Source organism: Convolutriloba macropyga, chromosome 2 (assembly GCF_964194025.1).
Source record: "Convolutriloba macropyga chromosome 2, txConMacr16.3, whole genome shotgun sequence".
NCBI classification, from domain to species: domain Eukaryota; kingdom Metazoa; phylum Xenacoelomorpha; order Acoela; family Convolutidae; genus Convolutriloba; species Convolutriloba macropyga.
Genome location: NC_134469.1, coordinates 51,301,611 through 51,328,307, shown reverse-complemented (window position 1 = coordinate 51,328,307; position 26,697 = coordinate 51,301,611). Strand labels below are relative to the sequence as shown.

General features: G+C 34.6%; 1 protein-coding gene across 1 annotated transcript in view; it reads left to right on the top strand.

The window, feature by feature from the left end:
* The window catches only part of LOC142335336 (uncharacterized), a 131,056-nt gene that overhangs the window by 58,669 nt on the left and 45,690 nt on the right, over window positions 1–26,697 (top strand). Inside the window, exons 4-6 of the mRNA XM_075383788.1 lie at window positions 12,379–12,562; window positions 18,950–19,151; window positions 19,551–19,701. Of these exons, the coding sequence (XP_075239903.1) occupies window positions 12,379–12,562; window positions 18,950–19,151; window positions 19,551–19,701 (537 nt within the window). The remainder of the gene's footprint in view (window positions 1–12,378; window positions 12,563–18,949; window positions 19,152–19,550; window positions 19,702–26,697) is intronic.

The following is a 26,697-nucleotide window of genomic DNA, read 5'->3' as shown; positions in this document are numbered from 1 at the left end:
GCCTTATTGATGATCCAGCTTTGATCGATTGAATAGCAAAATCAATTCTGTAGCCCTGGAAAGGCTTAGAAATTTTGCGCTGATAATTGCGAGTCATGTTAAGCGGCAGGAAGACCAGAGCAAATGCTGAAAAAAACATTCGATTATTTTGGGAAACAAGTCCTTAACCCAATTGAAAAGGACATAGAAATTCGCAAAAATTGGAAAGGAACGCCTCAAAAGCTTAATTTTTTTCCTATGCATCCTTTATAAAGTCTTCTTGTTTTCTAACAACCCACCTATAGTGAAATGAAACCTACGTTTCATTTCAATTCAACAACACCTTGACCAACGTTAAAGACAAATTTGCTAAAATTAGGAAATTCAAATTCTCGGATATCTCGGAAAATTAACGCACAAAAATCTTTTTTTTTCAAAGCAGTCTAGATCAAAAACACAGATCTTTTTTGGAAACTACTTGGACTATTACACTCTTACGTGGGCCCTCAATTCATTCAAACAAGTCCTTGACTAAATTGAAAATCACTTTTTTATAAAACTGAACAAGAATATTTTTTGAGCGCGAAATTTGACAACCTAACAAGTACTTTTTTCGTAGACCAGCCAAAACAAAACTCAGCTCGTTTTTAGGAACTACTTGGACTATTAAACTTCTACGTGGGCCCTTAATTCATTCAAACAAGTCCTTGACTAAATTGATAATCACTCTTTATAAAACTGAACAAGAATATTTTTTGAGCGCGAAATTTGACAACGTAACAAGTACTTTTTCGTAGACCAGCCAAAACAAAATTCAGCTCTTTTTAGCAACTACTTGAACTATTACATTCCTATGTGGGCCCTCAATTCATTCAAACAAGTCCTCGACTAAATTGAAAATCACTTTTTTTATAAAACTGAACAAGCATATTTTTTGAGCCCGAAATTTAACAACGTAACAAGTACTTTTTTCGTAGACCAGCAAAAACAAAATTCAGCTCTTTTCTAGGAACTACTTGGACAATAACACTCCTACGTGGGCCCTCAATTCATTCAAAGAAGTCCTTGACTAAATTGAAAATCACTTTTTTATAAAACTGAACAAGCATATTTTTTGAGCCCGAATTTTAACAACGTATCTAGTACTTTTTTCGTAGACCAGCCAAAACAAAACTCAGCTCTTTTCTAGGAACTACTTGGACTATTACACTCCTACGTGGGCCCTCAATTCATTCAAACAAGTCCTTGACTAAATTGAAAATAACTTTTTTATAAAACTGAACAAGAATATTCTTTGAGCGCGAAATTTGACAACGTAACAAGTACTTTTTTGGTAGACCAGCCAAAACCAAATTCAGTTCTTTTTTAGCAGCTACTTGGACTATTACACTCCTACGTGGGCCCTCAATTCATTCAAACAAGTCCTTGACTAAATTGAAAATCACTTTTTTATAAAACTGAACAAGCATATTTTTTGAGCCCGAAATTTAACAACGTATCTAATCCTTTTTTCGTAGATCAGCCAAAACAAAACTCAGCTCTTTTCTAGGAACTACTTGGACTATTACACTCCTACGTGGGCCCTCAATTCATTCAAACAAGTCCTTGACTAAATTGAAAATAACATTTTATAAAACTGAACAAGAATATTTTTTGAGCGCGAAATTTGACAACGTAACAAGTACTTTTTTTGGTAGACCAGCCAAAACCAAATTCAGTTCTTTTTTAGCAACTACTTGGACTATTACACTCCTACGTGAGCCCTCAATTCATTCAAACAAGTCCTTGACGAAATTGAAAATCACTTTTTTATAAAACTGAACAAGCATATTTTTTGAGCCCGAAATTTAACAACGTATCTAGTACTTTTTTGGTAGACCAGCCAAAACCAAATTCAGTTCTTTTCTGGCAACTACTTGGACTACTACACTCCTACGTGGGCCTTCAATTCATTCAAACAAGTCCTTGACTAAATTGAAAATCACTTTTTTATAAAACTGAACAAGCATATTTTTTGAGCCCGAAATTTAACAACGTATCTAGTACTTTTTTGGTAGACCAGCCAAAACCAAATTCAGTTCTTTTTTAGCAACTACCTGGACTATTACACTCCTACGTGGGCCCTCAATTCATTCAAACAAGTCCTTGACTAAATTGAAAATCACTTTTTTATAAAACTGAACAAGCATATTTTTTGAGCCCGAAATTTAACAACGTATCTAGTATTTTTTTGGTAGACCAGCCAAAACCAAATTCAGTTCTTTCTTAGCAACTACTTGGACTATTACACTCCTACGTGGGCCCTCAATTCATTCAAACAAGTCCTTGACTAAATTGAAAATCACTTTTTTATAAAACTGAACAAGCATATTTTTTGAGCGCGAAATTTGACAACGTATCAAGTAATTTTTTGGTAGATCAGCCAAAACCAAATTCAGTTCTTTTTTAGCAACTACTTGGACTATTACACTCCTACGTGGGCCCTCAATTCATTCAAACAAGTCCCTGACTAAATTGAAAATCACTTTTTTTATAAAACTGAACAAGCATATTTTTTGAGCGCGAAATTTGACAACGTATCAAGTACTTTTTTGGTAGACCAGCCAAAACAAAATTCAGTTCTTTTTTAGCAACTACTTGGACTATTACACTCCTACGTGCGCCCTCAATTCATTCAAACAAGTCCTTGACTAAATTGAAAATCACTTTTTTATAAAACTGAACAAGCATATTTTTTGAGCCCGAAATTTAACAACGTATCTAGTACTTTTTTGGTAGACCAGCCAAAACCAAATTCAGTTCTTTTTTAGCAACTACTTGGACTATTACACTCCTACGTGGGCCCTCAATTCATTCAAACAAGTCCTTGACTAAATTGAAAATCACTTTTTTATAAAACTGAACAAGCATATTTTTTGAGCGCGAAATTTGACAACGTATCAAGTACTTTTTTGGTAGACCAGCCAAAACAAAATTCATTTCCTTATTAGCAACTACTTGGACTATTACACTCCTACGAGGGCCCTCAATTCATTCAAGCAAGTCCTTGACTAAATTGAAAATCACTTTTTTATAAAACTGAACAAGCATATTTTTTGAGCCCGAAATTTAACAACGTATCTAGTACTTTTTTGGTAGACCAGCCAAAACCAAATTCAGTTCTTTTTTAGCAACTACTTGGACTATTACACTCCTACGTGGGCCCTCAATTCATTCAAACAAGTCCTTGACTAAATTGAAAATCACTTTTTTATAAAACTGAACAAGCATATTTTTTGAGCGCGAAATTTGACAACGTATCAAGTACTTTTTGTGTAGACCAGCCAAAACAAAATTCAGTTCTTTATTAGAAACTACTTGGACTATTACACTCCTACGAGGGCCCTCAATTCATTCAAGCAAGTCCTTGACTAAACTTTACAAGTAGAAACGTGAATCACACCGGTCACCAAAATGGGAAAATAGCGGTATGTTTCCGGGCCAATTTCTCAAAAACAGCCGACAAAAAGAAAACGCCACTTATATGGATTAAAGTACAGCTTATGCTCAGTTCAAATCAAAAAAGAGATCTAATATCAGTTTACCCTAGGATGAGAAATTAGCAAAACTAAGTACGGTACCAAAGTCCAAAATTGACCTAAAGCGACTAACGTTTCGCTAAAATACACACTTATTTCTCAATAACGCCTGAATGAAACTAAACAAAATTTGCAGTGATTAAAGTGCGGCTTACGGTGAGTTCAAATCATCAAACAAATTCAAAATCGGTTCACTCTACAAGGAGATATTTCAAAATTAAGGTACCGTACCAAATCACCTTAGAGGGGAGGTACACCACCCTCAGAGCTAACATTTGACATAAAAATGTGTCAAACAAATTACAAATAATAGCTAGAAAGCTTTGTCATTATATAAGGAGGCTAACGAACCAATAAACAAGCTTGAAATCGATTTCTGACAGAGCTTCAAGGTGGTGACGGATGGTGTCAACCGCTTCAGGTGCTAAAACCGAGGGTAAGTTTACTGGACAATTTCTCTAAAACGGCAGAACAAAAAAAACGCCCTTAGTACAGTTTGTAGCACTGCTTGAGATACGCATCATATTAAAAAATGAGCCCAATCGGTGCATTCTTCGAGGAGTTATAGCAATTATAATGTACCGTACCAAATGACCAAAAAGCGAGGTGACCTGACTTCAGAGCTAAATTTGACCATCTAAATCTCTGAAAACGCAATATAAAGTATACATATTCGGAATCTACATTAGAAGGGCTATTCAAAACACTAATTTTTTAAAACACAGTTCAAAGCTTCAAGGTGTCAACGGTGTCACCCGCTGGTGTCAACCTCTTCTGGGGCTAAAACGAGGGCAAGTTTACTGGCCAATTTCTCTAAAACGGCTGAACAAAAATTAACCCCCTTAGTACTGTTTGTAGCACTGCTTGAGATACGCATCATATTAAAAAATGAGCCCAATCGGTGCATTCTTCGAGGAGCTATAGCAAAAATAAGGTACCGTACCAACTGACCCCAGAAGAGAGATACGCCACTTTCAGAGCTAAAATTGACCTTCTGAATTACGGAAAACGCACTATAAAACATATATGAGGAGAATCCTCACTATCAGGGGAGTCTAAAGAACTAATTCGCGGGGCTAAATTCGTCTTTTTTGTTGGTCTAACATGTACATACCTGAAATGTACCCGGACACGAATAGGGCAAAATGGAGGTATGTGTCCTGGCCAATTTCTCGAAAACGGCTGAAAGAAACAAAACGCCATTTACAGGGATTTAAGTACGGCTCACGCTGAGTTCAAACCAATAAACAGATGAAAAATCGGTTCACTCTACGAGGAGATATTCCAACATAAATGTACCGTACCAAATGACTAAATATGACAAGTACGGCGCAGGTTTCGCTAAAATTGACCACCTGGACTACAAAAAACTACATACAAAATATATATGGGGAGACTCCCCACTAACTGGGGATTCTAAATCACTAACACTTGTTGGGTAAATCGCGTGTTTTCTTGTACCGAAATTTGGGTCACCCAATATAGCCCGAAAATTCGACTTTTTTCAAATTTAATCATTAATAACTTTTTGATTAGGACGATTTGAGAAACCAACTAGACACTGCAAGCAAGAGGGGTTCAGTGCCAACAAAATAAGACAATGCCCGTCCAATTTGGTTCAGTAGTTTTCGAGAAATCGTCAAACACATGAAGTGTACCCCAATTTTTGGGCTATTATTACGGCCCAAATTCTCGTAAATTCTTACAAAACGACTGAAATGTGCGTCTCTGACGTAATTCTGGACGAAATCGACAGCCACTGGCTAGTTACTGGACACCCAAGACCTCTACCGCGAAGTGAGAAAATATTTCCCACTTCGCCGTAAAGGCCAGGGTGTTTTGTGTTTTGACAAAAAAAAAACACTATCAACAAAATTTCATGATTTCACAAAAAAAGAAAAATTGTTGAATCGCTGAAAACTAATGTTCTAAATAGCTTCAGTGACCCAAGCAACGCTTGAAAAACATAATTTGCAGGTAACCACGACGCTTAATACAAGAAAAACTATATCAGCTCAGAAAATCCAACGAAAATTTAATCTTTCTCAATTTTACACCTTGATCAATTCCTGCTGATGCCAATTCGCAAACTTCGCTATCAATAACCAGCTAGATGGTCTCAATACAAACAAAATACAGTCTCATTTATGATATTTGGTTGAGTACTTCAGAAGATATGAATGAAACAGTAAACTGTAGCCAAAATTTTGCTCTATTAGTTGAGTAATTTTTCTTGAAAAACTATGCAAAATGTCCTTTCAAACTACCTTATAGACCTGTGTGTGATCGGAATATTAAATTGAGAGTTAGAATATATTTTTAAAAGGTATTAAAAACCTACCTTTTGATAAAGAACTATTCATCTTTGGTTCAAATTCAGAAAAAAAACATCATGCTCCTGAATTTCTTTTTTTATTGCAACAAATGATATTTTGTTCAGAAAACAACTAAACACTGAGCGCAAAAGTTGTTCAATGACTGACAAATTCAACTAGGCCCGTTCAAATTGGTAATCTGAGTTTTGGAGAATCCATCAAACACATGATATGTAACACAAATTTTCGATAACTTCCATAATGATCAATTTGGAGAAAAAAAATAAAAAAGAAATAAATGATAACAGAGGTCATTATTTTGCATCCATTTTTTTTTGGTAAGTATAGTAATGAAAACTATTCGTAACCATGTTTAATGTATTTGGACTTGATAGCAACTCTAGGCAACAAAAAAATTTGTTTGCATGATTTTTTGAAAAAAAAAACGGGAAATATCATTTTTACCACTACAATGAAAAATCAGTCCAAATTTTTTAAATTTTAGTCTTACTCTTTTGTCTCTTTTGTACCCCCTTGATTGGGACCAAGAATGTTGTTTTGTGTGTTAGTGGGGTGTCCAGGTAGCAAAATGAAAAATTCTTTGTGTGATTTGCTTAAATGCAACTTGAAATCCTATTTGTACAACCCAATAAAAAAGTCAGTCTATATCTTCTATTTTGAAGTGACCCACTTATGTCGCTGATGCACGGCAAACACTGTTCACTACTCCTAACTATAATTAAAACCGTTATAAAGGATTGGTAACACAAAAAGTGATGCCTTTTGCTATTCAAATGACTTTTTTGTGCAAAGGTGCAGTTTCTGTTCTTATTTTTAGAGGTTAAAAAATGATACAAATAAAAAGAGTGACACAATACCAAATTCCTGACAACATATTATCAACGGGTTAATTGTCTGATTGTTAGAAAGTTCAATTAGTAGGAAAAAATGATTACCAGTAGTATTGAACAAATAAAAAAGTGTCTACATTATATTTCATTTGATAGACACCTTTCCGCAGTATGTGTGTATCGTTTTGTACCTTGACGTCACTTAAGGTGACATGGAAAACCTTTTCTCAGAACACTAGTTTGCAATGAGTGCAAATTCATACTTCAACTAGCTCATTACATGGCACCACTCGGAATTGATCCACATTACCCCAAAAAGCAAAAATCTGTAGCCACACTGTGCGGGTTGTCATGAAGGCACAACTGCTTGTTTGGTAAGTATATTGGGACAAATTGTCTTTACGGTGAACACAAGTGTTGTCTATTGTGAAAACAGGCTGTCTAGGTATCAAAAGAAAAATTCTTTGTATGATTGGTTTAAATACAACTGGAAATCCTATTTGTACTAACACAACAAAAAGTCAGTCTATAACTTTTATTTCGAAGTATCAATTTTGTGTTTCTGGTGAACGGCAAACACTGTTCCTTGTTTCAAATTGTAAGTAAAACAGTTCTGAGGGCTTGTTAACACATCTGTGATGCTTTTTGCTACTCTTTTGACTTCTTTGTGCAAAGGTGAACTTTTTGTGCTAATTTTTAGAGGGCAACAGAGGATACAAATAAAAAAGCAACCTGATACCTGATTCATGACAACAAACCACCAATAAGTAAATTGTTTGATAATTAGAAAGTTCAATCAGCTGGAAAAACATTATTGTCAGTAGCATTGAACAGATCAAAAAGCTTTCTAAATAAAATTTCTTTTGATAGACCCAATTCTTCAGTATGTGTGTTTCGTTAGGTACCTTGACATCGCACAAAATGGCATTCAAAACTTTTTTACAGAAACCTAGTTTGCGATGAGTACAAATTCCTACTTCAACTAACGTTTTTGATAGCATCAGATCAAATTGATCCACATTACCCCAAAAAAGCAAAAATCGGCAGCTTTTTTGTGAGGATGTCATGAAATCACATCTGTTTGTTTGGTAAGTATATTAGGAACAAAAAATTGTCTTCAAGGTGACCACAAATGTTGTTTGACGTGTTCATAGGCTACCTAGTTAGCAAAACAAAAATCTTTTGTTTGATTGATTGAAATACAACTGGAAATCCTATTTGTACTACCACAAAAAAGTCAGTCTTTATCTTTTGTTTGGAATTACTCCATATGTGTTTCTCGCGCACAGCAAACACTGTTCACTGTTTTAAATTGTAATTAAAACAGTTTTACGGGATTAATAACACAATTGCGATGCTTTTTGTTACTAATTCGAACTTTTTGTGCAAAAGTGCAGTTTTTGTGCTAATTTTAGAGGGCAACAAATAATAAAAACAAAAAGAGCGAACTGATACCTGATTCACGACAACAAACCACCACTAAGTCAATTGCTTGATGATTAGAAAGTTCAATCAGCTGGAAAATAATGATTGTCAGTAGCATTGAGCAGATCAAAAGTTTACTAAATAAAATTTCTTTTGATACACCCAATTCTTCAGTATGTGTGTTTCGTTAGGTACCTTAACATCGCACAAAATGGTACGAAAAACTTTTTTACAGAAACTTAGTTTGTGATGAGTACAAATTCCTACTTTAACTAACGTATTTGATTGCATCAGATCAAATTGATCCACATTACCCCAAAAAAGCAAAAATCTGCAGCTTTTTTGTGAGGATGTCATGAAGTCACATCTGTTTGTTTGGTAAGTATATTAAGAAAAATTGTTTCCAAGGTGACCACAAATGTTGTTTGACGTGTTCATAGGCTACCTAGTTGGCGAAAGAAAAATCTTTTGTTTGATTGATTGAAATACAACTGGAAATCCTATTTCTACTACCACAAAAAAAGTCAGTCTATATCTTTTATGTGGAAGTACCCCATTTGTGTTTCTGGCGCACAGCAAACACTGTTCACTGTTCTAAATTGTAATTGAAACAGTTTTTTAGGGGATTGTTAACACATTTGTGATGCTTTTTGTTACTCAATCGACTTTTTTGTGCAAAGGTGCAGTTTTTGTGCTAATTTTAGAGGGCAACAAATGATAAAAACAAAAAGAGCAAACTGATACCTGTTTCATGACCACAAGCCACAACTAAGTAAATTGCTTGATGATTAGAAAGTTCAATCAGCTGGAAAAACATGATTGTCAGTAGCATTGAACAGATCAAAATATTTCTACACAAAATTTATTTTGATAGACCCAATTCTTCAGTATGTGTGTTTCGTTAGGTACCTTGACATCGCACAAAACGGTATGAAAAATTTTTTTACAGAAACCTATTTTGCGATGAGTACAAATTCCTTCTTCAACTAACGTATTTGATTGCATCAGATCAAATTGATCCACATTACCCCAAAAAAGCTAAAATCTGCAGCTTTTTTGTGCGGATGTCATGAATTCACATCTGTTTGTTTGGTACGTATATTAAGAAAAATTGTTTTCAAAGTGACTACAAATGTTGTTTGACGTGTTCATAGGCTACCTAGTTGGCGAAAGAAAAATCTTTTGTTTGATTGATTGAAATACAACTGGAAATCCCATTTTTCTACTACCACAAAAAAAGTCAGTCTATATCTTTTATGTGGAAGTACCCCATTTGTGTTTCTGGCGCACAGCAAACACTGTTAACTGTTCTAAATTGTAATTGAAACAGTTTTACAGGATTGTTAACACATTTGTGATGCTTTTCGTTACTCATTCGACTTTTTTGTGCAAAGGTGCAGATTTTGTGCTAATTTTAGAGGGCAACAAATGATAAAAACAAAAAGAGCGAACTGATACCTGTTTCATGACCACACACCACCACTAAGTAAATTGCTTGATGATTAGAAAGTTCAATCAGCTGGAAAAACATGATTGTCAGTAGCATTGAACAGATCAAAAGATTTCTACATAAAATTTCTTTTGATAGACCCAATTCTTCAAAATGTGTGTTTCGTTAGGTACCTTGACTTCGCACAAAATGGTATGAAAAACTTTTTTACAGAAACTTAGTTTGTGATGAGTACAAATTCCTACTTTAACTAACGTATTTGATTGCATCAGATCAAATTGATCCACATTACCCCAAAAAAGCAAAAATCTGCAGCTTTTTTGTGAAGATGTCATGAAGTCACATCTGTTTGTTTGGTAAGTATATTAGGAAAAATTGTTTTCAAGGTGACCACAAATGTTGTTTGACGTGTTCATAGGCTACCTAGTTGGCGAAAGAAAAATCTTTTGTTTGATTGATTGAAATACAACTGGAAATCCTATTTCTACTACCACAAAAACAGTCAGTCTATATCTTTTATGTGGAAGTACCCCATTTGTGTTTCTGGCGCACAGCAAACACTGTTCAATGTTCTAAATTGTAATTGAAACAGTTTTACGGGATTGTTAACACATTTGTGATGCTTTTTGTTACTCAATCGACTTTTTTGTGCAAAGGTGCAGTTTTTGTGCTAATTTTAGAGGGCAACAAATGATAAAAACAAAAAGAGCAAACTGATACCTGTTTCATGACCACAAGCCACAACTAAGTAAATTGCTTGATGATTAGAAAGTTCAATCAGCTGGAAAAACTTGATTGTCAGTAGCATTGAACAGATCAAAATATTTCTACACAAAATTTATTTTGATAGACCCAATTCTTCAGTATGTGTGTTTCGTTAGGTACCTTGACATCGCACAAAACGGTATGAAAAACTTTTTTTACAGAAACCTATTTTGCGATGAGTACAAATTCCTACTTTAACTAACGTATTTGATTGCATCAGATCAAATTGATCCACATTACCCCAAAAAAGCAAAAATCTGCAGCTTTTTTTTGAGGATGTCATGAAATCGCATCTGCTTGTTTGATAAATATTTTAGGAAAGAATGTCTTTAAGGTGACCACAAATAACCGCGGATTTTTTAAATTGAGAGGCAGAAAAATTTTGAATGTTGGCCTTGCTGACAAACAGCAATACTTTTTATGTAGCTCATTTCGTGTTTTAAAGTTTTTTTGCGGTGAAACCTCTCTTTCTGTTGTGTTTTTCGATAGGGTGGAAAATACAGGCTTTTTTGGGTGCGTTAACCAAAAAAAGATGAAACGCGTATCTGGTAAGGATCTTGCAAGTGTCTTACCAGATAACCGTTGCAATCTTGCGTCTTAGCAGATAACCGTTATTTGCAAGACTCTTACAAGATCTTAGCAGATAACCGTTTTTCGCAAGGATCTTGCAAGATCTTAGCAGATAACCGTCCCAGTTCGTCTAGGGGTCCACGTCAATGTTACACGATGAAAAAAGATTTAGTAGAGAATTTTTCTATTTTATAATCTGCGGTTAATGTGGACTCGTGCTTGATTGTATTAGCGTCATATTGAGCCGCACGAGCTGTTGAGGCTGCACCCAAAAACATTATAGATCTTTATAAATTATACGCTTAGACATAATTATGAAGCTTAGTTTTCATGATACGTTAACTATAAAGTAAATAAAGTTTTTTTTCAATTTCGTCACATTGCGTTTTTTATTACTGGCTATTTTTTCGTGACACCGTAATGTTGATCACAGGAAAATAATGATTTTCTGAAACCGCAAATGTCAGAAAAAAATATGGAATATAAAATTCGAGCAAGTTCCGGTACAAATTTTTTATCATCAAATTAATCAAATATGTTGATCGAAGAACTACATTATCTCTTCTTCAGTGTCGCTTTATTCGGCTGCCGTTGGCATGTTATTGATGTCACCCGATATGAGCATTGATAAAAACGGAGATAATAGTGTCGTACTTAAGACATTACACCGCAAAACGTATTTTGTCCTTTTTCGAACAATTTGCCCAAATCTTAGGCAAGTGTTACAATACCTTTTCATATTTGTCCATGGTTTATGTCACTACATTCCAAGGTCTTTTTTGTTTTCAATTAGCCTACAGCCTGACTTCTTAATTTTTTAATAGCGACTTAAGACATTGTTTACAAACTAAGTTTTTTTTATCACATTGCCAGCACGTTCAAACCACTGATTCGCCTTTTTTTATCCGCAATTAGTAAAATGAAGAACTTTTTATAATTTAAAACCAATCAAGCTATCATTAATTTCTGCTTAATTGGAACTCTGTTAACCGTTTTTGTTCGACAGTAGCTCAAAAACACAGATCGTGGACAAATGTGACGGATACTTTCATACTTTCCCATATTTGAACCAAACTCGCCTTACTGTCACTGTTTTGCACGCTCGCTTATAGCTTTAATCTTAAGACATTGGCGGTGATTTGAGTTGATAAATTCAGAGAAGAGGCAGCTGCAAAAATCTAATTCGTTTTTCGCAGCAAATTTTCTACACTTGGCAAATTTTAATGATAAAATGAACAAGACACGATAAAACAAGCGAGTGAAAATTGATTCATTACTAGAGGTTTCTGAAATTTTTTGCGTTAAAGTGTCAGGTGCACAAGGAAATTATTGTCTGGAAAAGTTGGACAAGCAACAAATGAAATAAACCGGAAAGAAAAGGAAATAAAACTGAAAAGATATGAAATATCAGAGAAACGAAGAACCAAACTTTTTTTTTACTTCAGGCTGGCCCCAAATGAAGTTCAATGCTGCGTGGGTGTTTTCTAGAGTGAAATGTGAATGCGTTTTGGGTTACGTGTGGGATGAACTTCAGGGGTTGTGTGTATTGGACTCAGTATGTGAGAGATATGAGCCATGCAACCACAATGGTACCATCAAATGTGAAGACTCGCCATCTAATGATTTCAAGTGAGTCCCCGGATCAAAGAACGGGAGTAAATAGCGCTGATTTGCAGTATCATTAAATGCTCTGAAATGAGATCGGTTTGTATTAATTATTTTAGTCATGTTGGTTGTCCTTGCACGATTTTTCTTACGACCAATTTTTCGTCCTGCCGACAAGTTTTTGTTACTTTTTTTAGTAAAGAAACGGGATTAACTGGTAAACCACGAGGGAAGAAATAAGTTTTTGTCCCAAGCAAGAAGAAAACAGGTAAGGTCCAATGGCCTTAAGTTGCTGAGAAACACAGTGAGTCACAATGGTCTCTAATAATAAGAAACTTTTGAAGACATAAATTTAAAGTGTGAGGGGCAATTCTCGGAGTTCCGTTTGCCCTCCACTCCCCTCCACGTTTCAACCCCCACATCCAGTGCACTATACCCCTTCCTCCCGCCCGGGCTCCAACCCAATCTACCACAATCACAACTTCCATGTTGACCTCCCAGTGAAGACAGACCTCCTAAACTTAAGCGTGTAAGTAAGCGATGGTAGTCTGTCACCAATTCTTCCAACGTTAGTCAGTTGTCTTTTGCACACTCCGTTTTTCACCAGCACAAGTAATCAGATTTTTACTATTTCAATAATTGAAATCAAAATAGAAAAAATGTACACGTTTTAACAGGTGTTGAAAATTAAAGATCCGTCCAGATATGGATTAACTGATATGGGTTACTATACATTTTCAAATTAAAGAAGATTTTCCCCTTTCCTTGTATGGCAGAAGCTTGTGCAGTTTGTTCCACTTAAAATTTTCTTCTCTAGACTTGAGAACGTGGCATTCAAGTCCACATGGAGGATTTGCGAGTTGGTTTATGATTATCATCAACGGTTGGTAGGTAAAATGGTGTTCGTGAAATGATAGTCGCTTCGAAAAGAACTAGTTCACACAAATCATAATTCCTGATCGCTGGCGACCAACTAGTACTTTCTCAGGAGTTTTGCGCTGTGTCTTGATAGTATGTGTTGACGAGTTGGTTGACGAGTTGGTTGACGAGTTGGATGACTGTTGACGATTGACGAGTTGGTTCATGGCTACAAATAATGTTGGGTGAAATTTGTCAAACAGATTTATGGTTTTTAACTGCTCTCAAACGAAGCTTGTAGCAATTATATTAGTCCTGTCGGTCTTTTTTTAATAGCCGCACAGCGATAGCTGGGGCTATTATTTGCCTTCTCTTGGTTTTTTTTACAATTCAAAGAATTAGAATTGTATTGGGGCGCTGTCTTTTTACGACTCGAAGAGGAGTATTGGAGAAGTCCTTTTTTTTAATCAATTTTATTGGAGTGAATTTTGAAGCGGGAAATGAAACGCGTGAAAAAATTTGGAGTGATTTTGGTGCTCAACAAAAGTGAAAAGCGGAGCGAAAAGAGAGTGGTTTTTGTTCATAGCGCTATTTTTGAGAGAACGAGAAATTGATGTGTGAAAAAATTTTCTCTAAGCGAGCGAATTTTTTTTTGTTCACGTGCAGCTTTTAAAAGCAGTTTTTTGCAACTTTTGATGGTTATGAGGTCTGATTATGATATTGTATTAGTTTTATGCTTGTTTTGATAGGAATTGAAGGTTTCAACCAGTTAATTTGAGTTTGATGCTAATTTGGAGGTTTTTGATCAGTTTTTGCTGATTTTTAGACGAAATTTATTGATTTTTTGCCTGTTTTTTTGTTTTAATATTTTAAGTGGGATTTGATTAGAAGCTTGTTACTTAAGGAGTATTCAGATACCAATTGACTAGAGCTTTCTTGGTAAAAACAATTTCTTCTTAGGAAAATTGACAGAAAAATTGAGAAATTTTAAACCAATTTAATTTTCTTTTTTTTGCAGTTTTTGTTTTTTTAGTCTTAGACAAGTTTCCTAGCCTATTATGACATGCCGATTGTTTTGCGAGTTTTTCATTGCTTTTATTGCAAAGGAATTTTTTTCGACTTTTTTTCCTTGTATTATTAAAAAAACTCAAGTTAAAAAAAACTTAAGTTTTTCTTGTTTTTTTTGTTCAATTTGTCTTTGAATGCCGTTTCTGTTCTTCCTTAAATTTTTATGGCTTTTGTGGAGGGCCAGGGTTCACAATTGTTGTTCTAGTTGTTTATTGTGGGCAATTTTCTCCTTCGAGTCGTTTCCGGAATTCTTCCGGCTATGTTTTTTTAAGATCTGTTCACACATTTTCATGATTTTTGAAGTCAAATTCGAGTAGTGATTTTGGTCACGCCAAAACAGGAAATGGAGCGAAAAAGCGGTGGTTTTGTGGTGTAAAATTTTTTCGCTCTAATTTTAAAGTAGAGTGAGAAAATGGTGTTTGAACAAAAATTCGCTTTCTCGCCAGTGGTTTTTTGTTCACATGCGGCAATTTCACTTTGATTTTTTTTTCGATTTTTTGGATTGGGTTTTTCTTAATGCTTTTCCCAATCCATTAATAGCTCATTCTAAGCCTAGTTTTTTGTGTGAACCAAATTTTTATTTCTCGCTAATGGTGTTTTGTTCAAATGCGGCATTTTGACAGCTATTTTTTTAAAAAATTTTTTAGCTGATTTTTTTAGAAACGGTTTTCCCAATTCACTCATAGTCCGTTATAAATTGTTTACTGTTTAGTCTTTCTACTTGTCCCGCTACGTTTTTTTAATTCGTCGTCATATTTTTGTTATGACCATAAGACGTCACAGCGCTTTTTTGTTCATTCGTTCACGCAGTTTCAACTGAATTGCATTTGTGACGTCATTTTTCGCTCGCCAATGTTCTTGTTCATGCGCGTGAGTAAACTTTTGGTCGCACTTGACTTACCTCACTCTCAAAAATGACTTCCTCACTTTGAAATTGACTTTTATTTACTTTAATTCAAAGAGATAAGGTCAAATGGGTGTGTGTCACTCTAAATGAAGGTTATTTGAGATCAGCTAATAGAGGCAGCAATAGCTTATACAGATTTTAAATCAAAGTATAACAGATCAGCCTTCAATGAAAAGACGAATTTTTTGGTCTGTCTTTTTTACTGTTTTTTTAGACTGCCGATCTACGAATCTATTGCCGCTATTTTCTGGCAATCTGCCAGCTATGTTATGCGATTTTCCGCTTTAACGATTATTTTGTCCTCACAAAAAGGGATAAACATGTAGCGCTCAGTGGGCATTAAGTGCTCTTAGAGCCTTTCAGCTCTGTTTCAGCTCAAAATGTTTTGGATACTTAGACTTATGGTGTGAAGGGCGGTTCCTAGAGGTTGAAGACACTCCCAATTTTGCACCCACCCCCCACCAAGTTGACGCCCCCACACCCCACTCTTGCCCAACCCCCTCTCCATCAGCCCCCAGTGCACACTCTCCCCGCCTCGTGGCTACTGACGAACAACCGATCGCTAAAAACACGCAACTTTATACTAATTTTCACATTTTTTCAAGTTTTTGTTCAACCCTAGTTGTCGAGGAACCGCCTCTAGGGTTTTCTAATAGGTCACTGCACAGTTTCTAGTGGTATTGGAATGGTTTCAGCATTTTAATATCACGAATTTTTGCAATTTTCAAAAAAAAACGTGCCAATTTTTCAATTTGTTTGACTTTTATTTTTCATTATTCACGTCTTTCCCGACGCAGATGCCAGAAAACGTCCTTAACGGTTTGCCAATAAATTACTGAAAACAATAAAAACTTACTGTTTTTGACAATAGGTTTTTCTATAGTTTCTAAATGTACTGGAATGTTTTTCAAGATTTAAACACCACGAATTTTATCATTTTTTTAAACTAGCAATTTTTTCAATTTTTTAAATATTTAATGTCATTATTCAGGTTTTTTAGCCTGAAGAAAATCTGCGTTAGGGTTTGATACTAAGTTACTGGAAAAGTTTTTTTAACCATTGAATAGTTTTCAACTTTTATCACAAATTTTAGCATTATTTTTTATGCAACTTGCAATTTTTTTGAAATTTTTTGGCATTTTTTAGGTTTCTCAGGCCTCAAGAGCCATATAACCTCTTCTAGGGTTTGATCATAGATTACTCCATAGCTTATAGATATAACGGAATGCTTTTCAAGATTTTAATATCAGCAACTTTAAAAAAGTATTTGCAGTTTTTTCGAGTTGTTTTAAACTTTTTGAATTTTGTATCCTTTTTTCCGGTACCAAGGTCCTAGGGACCTCATAAATGGCTTGACAATAAGCCTTCGCATATTTTCTAGAGTTAATGGAATGTTTATCGGTTTTTTAATGACTCCAGCTTTAGAAATTTTTTGATTCTCTAATTTTTTCAAATTTTTCAAAAATCATTACCATGTTCCAAGTTTATGGATCTTTATGAACCTGTAAATTTATTTAAAGCTTGAAATAGCAATACTAGATAGTCTCTTGTCACAATGAAATGGTTTTGAAGGTTTTATTATCTAGAATATTAGCAAGATTTTGTTAAATTTTCAATTGTTTTCGACACTCTTTGAATATTTATTTCCTTTTCTGAGTTTAACGATCATTACTGGCCAACGGAGCTTTTCAAGTCTTGCAGATGGATTAATTGACAGAGGCCAAGAACAGTTTTGAACATTTTCACTGCAAAATCTGGAAGGTTTTCTTTTAAATTTTGCAATATTTTGCATTTTTTAAGAAAAAATCACAGTTTTTATTTGATTTATTTACTAATAAGGCGAGAAAACTAAAAGTTGCGGCGGAGTCGAATCAAGCTTAAGCTAACCTCACTAAACCGTGGTTAGCTACTGACGAATCCAACCGCCCGCCAGTCGTTTAAGAGCTATTCGCCCGACGTTAGTCGGTTATGTATATATACTGATTAAAACTGAGGTAAGAACAAATTTCGATAATCAATTCGGTTGGAAATAAAAGCCATTAGTAAGTATCAATTCAGCATTCACCAATATCGGGTAGAAAGTGTGGTTTTTTCATCAAAGTTTTAAAGTTAAGACCAAACATTATTATTCTCGATATATCATGTCTTCCTTCTTTTCTAAGCAAATGTGCGTGTGTATGGTTTCTCCAAATCTTTTCGGTAGTTTTTCTATATCTGGTCCATGATTTATTGGCCCCTGAACGTTGTTCCTTTTCCGTTATTTTTACGTTGTGCCTCTTTGGTGGTGTTATATGATGCCACGTCTATTTTGTTCCTGCGTCTCTCAGCTTCTTGCTAAGTGGTTCTTGCTTATGAGTAGATTCCGTCTTGATGTCAAATTCCAGCCGTGCAGTATATTTGTCAATAACAATCCCAGGTTGAGGTGCAGACCCAAATCTTTGTCTGATCAGACTTTCCAGACCGAAATTATCTCTGATCAGACTTTCCAGACGGAAATTAACCCTGATCAGACTTTCCAGACCCAAGATACCTCTGATCAGACTTTCCAGACGCAAAGGGTCTCTGATCAGACTTTTTAGACCGAAAGCCTTCTGATCAGACCGTCTTCAGGCCATTGTCCAGACTCAAATTCAGACCATTGCCCAGATTGACCTTAATCAGACTACGATCAGACTCAAGTGCGCTCGAAGAGGTTATTTTCAGACGCAGTTGCGCTCGAAGCATTTATTTTTGGGTCAGACCCCGTTGCGTTTGTGGCCATATATGATCAACCAACATCTCTCAGTAAAAAAACAAAAAAGGAAAAATTAAGACGCTCGAATTGGTCCCTGTTCAGTCTCAATGGCGTTCGAAAACATTTCTGATCAGAGCCAAGTGCGCTCGAAGAGGTTATGATCAGACCCAATTGCGCTCGAAGTTGCCTCTGATCAGACTTTTCAGACCAAAATGACCTCTGATCAAACCATATACAGACCAAGGTCCAAACTTTTCAGACCAAAATGACCTCTGATCAAACCATCTCCAGACCATCGTACAGACTGAAGCGCGCTCAAAATTCCGTCCAGACTCTGTAATTTCGGTCTGGGAACACACGGGTGTGCGCTCGACTGGGTTTGATCATAAACCAGTTTGGGTCTGGACCTCAACCTGGGAAGCACTGCTTTCCGCTTTGAATTCTCCTGCTGTATGAATGAGGTTTTGATTATTTTGAGGATTGTAAAGGCGACGCACCATTAGGAACACTCGCCGCCCATGTGTTCCTACAAGGAGGAGTGGCGAGTTCATTTATGATAATCACTAATGGTGGTTAAGTCAAATTAGTGACGCAAATTTTTGGTTTTGATATACTGATAAAACTCTGGAAAGAACGAATTGGAAGCCGGTTCAGAATAGAAGCCGTTATTCAGTATCTACTTCACCAATATATGGTAAAAAATTTTGGTTAATTTTATTGAAGTTTTATCTTTGAGTCTAAGTTCTAAACTTCTTGATATAAACCAGAAGTCAGTGGCAAGCTGCTATCTTCAGAGTAATTTGTCCAATGTCAGTCGGCCATGTTTATTGATGTAAGTTTTTAGGTGTATCTGCAAGAGTGGCTATAGTGGAGTATACTGTGACCAGGTTGACATGTGCATTACTAACAAAATGTGTCGACCGAATGGAGTTTGTATAAAGGTCAGAAGTTCACGAAGATGGGGACAAAGGTACAAGTGCAATTGCAGCCGAGGATATGCTGATGACGTAATGAGCCCCTTGCCAGATTGCACTGTTCACTTAAAGGTGACATATCTGATACTTTATCTCACGTAAACCATAAATTTATCAGGCGAAAAGTACGAGACTGATTGAGATCTATTTTATTGAGATTCTCGACGCAAACTGATTGGTTGCCCGATCCGAGGTCCTCGTTCGAAATTACACATAATCAATTTACAGCCGATTTGTGGACTCTCAATGGGGTATGGGTTCATATAATGAAACTGTACCAAACACTCGACCAACGTGCACCCACCAATATGGCTGATAGTGAACCAGGGTTTCAAGGATTTTTATCAGGGTTGCCATCACAATTAAGGCCTGCTAAGTTAATTAAAGGCTGCCGTTCGCCGTTAGTTTGGTAAACTGTAAAAGTTTACAAAGAAGTTTCAAACTAGATTTTGAGAAGTTGAGTTTTTTCAGGCCTTCTTTGCGTACAAAGATTACACGCCTCCCACAGTTTACTTCATTCTAGTTATTTGCTGTTGTGTCGCCCTTCTTATCTCATATTGCACTGTGAGGCACGAACAGTTTCGGCAGCAACATCCCCAATCTACTAGTAAAAGGTGTAAAGGTAACAAATTACAATTCGTTTATTGCTTATCTAATTAATAGCCGCCCTCATCTTCATCTTCTCAGCCGGCTATTATTGCGCTCGTATTTTTTTACAATTCAAAGAATTTGAATTGTATTGGGGCGCTGTCTTTTTTTTACGACTCGAAGAGGAGTATTGGTGTTCTTAAGGTTTTTACGACTCGAAGAGGAGTATTGGTTTTCTTAAGGTTTTTTTTTACCGGAAGTACTATTCGTTCAGACGCTGTTTTGACCTAAAAGCGAAAGTGAGAAAAGTTGCCGTGTGAACTAATTTTTTCTGAGCGAGAGAAGTTTTTTGATCATACGCTGCGTTTAGTGAATGACTTTTTGACTTTGAAAAGTAGTTTTTGACTGAATGGCAGATATATAGCGCGTCCCATAAAGTTGAAATAAGCGAACGTTTCAAAAGCCACAGGTTAGAGTTCAAAGGTCAAAGTTCAAATTTAAAAACATGTAGAAAAAAGTGATGAATGAAGGCTGAATGGAAAAAACGTTGACATTCAAATGACCACATTGATGCTCAATTGCACGTTTTTGGCGTTTTTCGAACGTTCGCTTATTTCAACTTTATGGGACAGACTATAGATAACCGTTTTTAGCCGTTTTTTCGTCTAAGTGGCCCATTTTTTTGCTTGAAATTTTGTTTGTTTGTAGAAATGAGTTTTATTCGATGTTATATTGAACTGTAAACCTTGGCAATTAATAGCACAGTGTTTTGCAGAGCCTGAAAACGCGTTTCAAGTTCAAAATTGGCATAAATTCCTTGATTTTTTTAATTAATTTTTGGCTTTTTTCCTATTATTTTCTTCATTTTTGGATCTTTTAGCCGTCTTTTTGTCAAAAATCAGTCAATATGACAACTTCTCGTTGACAATCCATATACTCAATGCCTCTTTTTACCTCGATGTAATTTTGTTTTATAAAATTGTACATATGCTAATCCGATTTTGGTAGTTTTTTTCCTATTTTTCTCAGTTTTTTGTCTGTATTTTGGTTTTGATTACTAGAAATATTCTTTTTGTGCAACATGAGGGGCTTTAATTTCGTTTAAATAAAAACGTCAATAATTTTTTAGCGTTAATATTTTGAAAAACAGTTAAATTTTTTTTATAAATGCAGTCCTAAAAATTTTTTGACTTTTTTTGCAAAATGCTTCAATGTTTCGTATGTTTGATTTCTGCTTTCAAAGATAATTGCTCTCAAAGAGGACTATTGGTATTCTACAGTATTTACGACTCGAAGAGGAGTATTGAGATTCTACGGTTTTTTAAGCTAAAATCATGACTTGAAATTTGACTTTTGTTTTTAAACATTGACTTCTGTTTTATAACGTTGACGTCTGTTTTAGAACATTGGACTTTAAAAGTGGCTTAGTTTGTAATGCATAGTAATTAAGAACTGATGGTATTATTCAAGGTTAGAAGGTCATTTCGAGAATTTTTGATCCAAACTTTCCAAACTACCCCTCCCCCCAACTACGCCCCCACACCTACCCCCACCCCACACACACACACACATCCACACACACCTAACCTCACACCTAAACCCACTCCCCCAACTACCCCCCCCCCCCGCCAACAATGTTCGAATCAATTTTGTGTTGATTATTGAAGTCAATGGAGCTGCGTATTAAGCGTGACACAGCTGAAATACAAAGCTATTGTATATGGAAATAAAATATTTAGAGGCCAATGGTGTAAGATTTCTAAGAATGTGTTTTGACCTAATTCTTTGAACCAATTTTTATAGTACAAGTTCAGCATGTGACCCATGACACAATTGTTTATCCTATGAAACATCTTTTTTGCATAACCAATTATGTTTCTTGTGGCATAAATTCCTTGATTTTTTAATTAATTTTTGGCTGTTTTCCTATTATTTTCTTCATTTTTGGATCTTTTAGCCGTCTTTTTGTCAAAAATCAGTCAATATGACAACTTCTCGTTGACAATTCATATACTCAATGCCTCTTTTTACCTCGCTGTAATTTTGTTTTATAAAATTGTACATATACTAATCCGAATTTGGTAGTTTTTTTCCTATTTTTCTCAGTTTTTTGTCTGTATTTTAGTTTTAATTACTAGAAATATTCTTTTTGTGCAACATGAGGGGCTTTAATTTCGTTTAAATAAAAACGTCATTAATTTTTTAGCGTTAATATCTTGAAAAACAGTTAAATTTTTTTATAAATGCAGTCCTAAGAATTTTTTGACTTTTTTTTGCAAAATGTTTCGAATGTTTGATTTCTGCTTTTTATTTTTTGATCTGTTCAGGAGGATAGATTTTTGTCTCGGATGAATCGTTGTCTTTTCTATGTCTCGAATGCTGAAAAATGAAATGGTGTTAGTTTTTCTTGTTTTTTAAATTTGATTTTTAAACTTTCAAAACTTTTAAACTTTGATTTGAACTTAGTCTTTGTTACGATGTTCCTTACAATGTGTCCATATTATCCACATTCTAGCTTGTATCATTCTTGATCTGTCCTGGCACCTACATTTATACTGGTTATATTGATTTTTTTTCAGTTATTAACAAATTGAATGATCTCGGCTCTCTTAGGTTTTTGTCATTTCTTTGGGTTGCAATTGATTTCATTCAACATAAGGCAGTACTAAGAGTTTACTAGAAAGAGTTTTCTTGAATTTCCACTTATTACATTTTATTGTATTTTTTCCGACCTTGGTATTCTGCGACCTTGGTATTTCTTAAACATTTTTTTGCCTTTAAATATTACTCTGTTGCTTTTCTATGATTATTTTAATTTTCGAATTAGTTTGAAATCATGTTGTCTAGCATATATACAATAAGAAAAAAATATATGTTGTTTTTGTCTTAATTGCAGTGATGAGAAATCTAACTGTAGTAGTTTTCTGATTCTTAACTTTGAGCATTATTTTTTGAAAAATTTAATTTAGTTTCTAAGTTATCATTATCTGCCGTTTGCTTTAGCGATCTTTTTAAGATTAGAATCATGAATTATTTGAGGGCAGTTGATAGCCTTGTCAATTTTTTGAGATTATCAGTGTTTTGAATATCCTAATTTTCTTGCGCTTAACCTTACCAAACGTTTTCAATAATAAATATTTTTGCGGCATTTTGTTTCTCTTGGTGACAGTGGTTTAAATTTCACCAATTTTTAGATAAGACCCGGGGGGGGGGGGTAATGAGTTAATGGTTTATTAAAAAAGGTGCTGCAATTAGGGTTTTTGTCAAGTTTTTACGCTTCGAGTCGCTTCCGGAATTCTTCCGGCTATGTTTTTTTTACCGGAAGTACTATTCGTTCAGACGCTGTTTTGACCTAAAAGCGAAAGTGAGAAAAATTGCCTTGTGAACTAATTTTTTCTGCGCGAGAGAACTTTTTTGATCATGAGCTGCGTTTAGTGAATGACTTTTTGACTTCGAAAAGTAGTTTTTGACTGAATGGCACACATAGATAACCGTTTTTAGCCGTTTTTTCGTCCAGGTGGCCCATTTTTTTGCTTGTAATTTGGTTTTTTGTAGAAATGATTTCTATTTGATGCTATATTGAAATGTAAACCTTGGAATTTATAAGCACAGTGTTTTGCAGAGCCTGAAAACGCGTTTCAAGTTCAAAATTGGCAATAAATTTTTTGACTTTTTAATTAATTTTTGGCATTTTTCCTATTATTTTCTTAATTTTTGGATCTTTTAGCCGTCTTTTTGTCAAAAATCAGTCAATATGACAACTTCCCGTTGACAATTCATATACTCGATGCCTCTTTTTACCTCGATGTAATTTTGTTTTATAAAATTGTACATATGCTAATCCGATTTTGGTAGTTTTTTTCCTATTTTTCTCAGTTTTTTGTCTGTATTTTGGTTTTAATTACTAGAAATATGCTTTTTGTGCCAAGTGAGGGGCTTTAATTTTGTTTCATAAAAACGACAATAATTTTTTAGCGTTAAATTTTTGAAAAACAGTTAAATTTTTCTTATAAATGCAGTCCTAAAATTTTTTTGACCTTTTCTTGCAAAATGTTTCAATGTTTCGTATGTTTGATTTATGCTTTTTCATTTTTTTTGATCTGTTCAGGAGGATAGATTTTTTGTCTCGGATGCATCGTTGTATTTTGTATGTCTCGAATGCTGAAAAAATGAAATGGTGTTAGTTTTTCTTGTTTTTTTAAATTTGATTTTTAAACTTTCAAAACTTTTAATCTTTGATTTGAACTTTCAAAAATCAAGAATTAGTCTTGTTATGGTGTTCCTCACGTTGTGTCCATATTGCTCACATTCTAGCTTGTATAATTCTAGCTCTGTCCTGGCACCTACATTTATACTGGTTTTATTGATTTTTTCAGTTATTAACGAATTTAGTATTTCGGCTTTTCCTTAGATTTTCGTCATTTCTTTGGGTTGCAATTGATTTCATTCAACATAAGGCAGTACTAAGAGTTTACTAGAAAGTCTTTTCCAAAATTGCTACTTATTACTTTTTATTGTATTTTTTTCCGACCATGGTATTGTTCTTTAACATTTTTTTGCCTTTAAATATTACTCGGTTGCTTTTCTAGGATTATTTTAATTTTTGAATTAGTTTGAAATCATGTTGTCTAGCATATATACAGGAAGAAAAAGTTATATGTTGTTTTTGTCTTAATTGCAGTGATGAGAAATCTAACTGTAGTAGTTTTCTGATTCTTAACTTTGAGCATTATTTTTTGAAAAATTTAATTTATTTTAAGTTATTATTATCTGCCGTTTGCTTTAGCGATCTTTTTGAGATTAGAATCATGAATTATTTGAGGGCAGTTGATAGCCCTGTCAGTTTTTTTGAGACTATCAGTGTTTTGACTATCCTAATTATTTTGCACTTATCCTTACCAAACGTTTTCAATAATAAATAGTTTTGCGGCATTTTGTTTCTCTTGGTGACAGTGGTTTAAATTTCACCAATTTTTAGATCAGACCCGGGGGGGGGGGGGGGGGTAATTAGTTTTTGGTTTATTAAAAAAGGTAATGGTTTCAGCTGCAATTGGGGTTTTTCAAATTTTTACGCTTCGAGTCGCTTCCGGAATTCTTCCGGCTATGTTTTTTTAAGATCTGTTCACACATTTTCATGATTTTTGAAGTCAAATTGGAGTGGTGATTTTGGTCACGCCGAAACAGGAAATGGAGCGAAAAAACGAGTAGTTTTTCGGCGTGAATTTTTTTTGCTCTAATTTTAAAGTAGAGTGAGAAAACAGTGTTTGAACAAAAGTTCGGTTTCTCTGTAGTGGTTTTTTGTTCACATGCGGCAATTTCACTCTGAATTTTACTGTTTTTTCGATTTTTTGGATCGGATTTTTTTTCTGAATGGTTTTCCCAATCCATTCACAGCTCATTTTGGACTTAGTTTTTTGTTGGAATCAAAATTACATATCTTACTAGTGGTTTTTTGTTCTCCCTAGCAGCATTTTGACATTGATTTTCTGTTTTTTTTTGTTTTTTTCATCTGATTTTTTTAGAAATGGTTTTCCCAATTCACCCATTGTCCGTTCTAGGTCTAGTTGTTTGTTAAGTCAATGAAAATTCTTTGAATTCTACGTCAGGACTTGTCCTGCTTTGTTTTTTTTACTTCGTCAAACTTTTTTTCGCTTTACCATTTTGCCGCTTTTTCGACATTTTGCGTAAAATCTTTTTGACTTCTCTAGGCTAGTTTCTCTCTTCTCTCATTCTGCTAAAAGTGAATTTGAACATCAGTTGCTAAGCAAAGCAATTCAAAATGAACAGAGTCGATATAAAAAATTGAAGTCGGAAATAGAAACGGGATAAACCCATAAAGCCCAATTTTAGTTGCCCGCTATTTGAATGTCGTTCCTATAAGTCTTAGTTACCACCTCTAATGCTTATTGGTGTTGATAGTAGCCCCTGTAGCCTCTCTCTAAGAAACAGAATCAAAATAAATCGGTCTTAAAAATATTTTTGTACAAAAATCTTTTTTTCATATATTCTATTCGTTCAATCCCAATCATGCTTATTGGAATCAACGGCGGCTATTTTCCGGCAATCTGCCGGGTATGTTTTTTAATCGATGGATGGAAATTTAGGCAGAGTATTAAATATCCTTCTTTTTGTGTAGGTTTGTCCTCAACAATTACCAAAAAAACTAAAGAGCTTTGATTCACTGTTTGAATAATTACGGACACAATAAAACTTAAATAATTAGGCATTCGTCTTTGTATTCTCTTATCTGTTCATCAAAATATGCGAACTTAACATATTTATTCACATACGTATCATACACGTCATGAAAGCTAACTGTAAAAGTGAAAATAAACAAGGAGATTCGGTAATGTGTATACTCAGCTCATACACATTTTTGACTTAATTGTCTGCCAAATAAAAGGATAGGAAACTGTTCGTTTTCATACTCTTAGAAAATAATAGGCGTTTGACTAGAATGAATGTTACAAACCCAATCTTATAACTGATATAAACAAGTCATGCTGCATTAGAGGGCCCGTGAGAACTGCCGATAAAAAGATTACATGACAAGACAAACAAGAAAATGTTCAAACGCAAAAACATCAAAATCTGTTGTTGAAAATTGATGTCAAAAGACCGTCAGATAACCGTTAGCTAATCCAAATCACCTGTCACTCAGTAGAAAGTAGATGGGACTTTTCCTCATTGGCAATAGTTATCATGTTGACAAAAATAGGAAAACGGCGTGCGAAGTTCAACTATTTTTGAAACCAAATAATTTTAAAGTAAAATCCACTAGCTTTTAACTGAAAAAAATAGTTATATTTTCATATGACTCTAAAGAAGCCAATGAGACCTGTCCTTGGTGAGAAAAAATATGGTTGTCCAAAAAATATAGAAAGAATATTTAGAGAGAATATAAAAATCATAAAAGTTGTGAAGCAATTAAAATCATTAGCTATCACTCAACTGAAAAATATATCTTATTATTGAAGTTATCATTTTTTCTTTGATTTTTATATAACAGAAAGATTATATATGCTCAGAT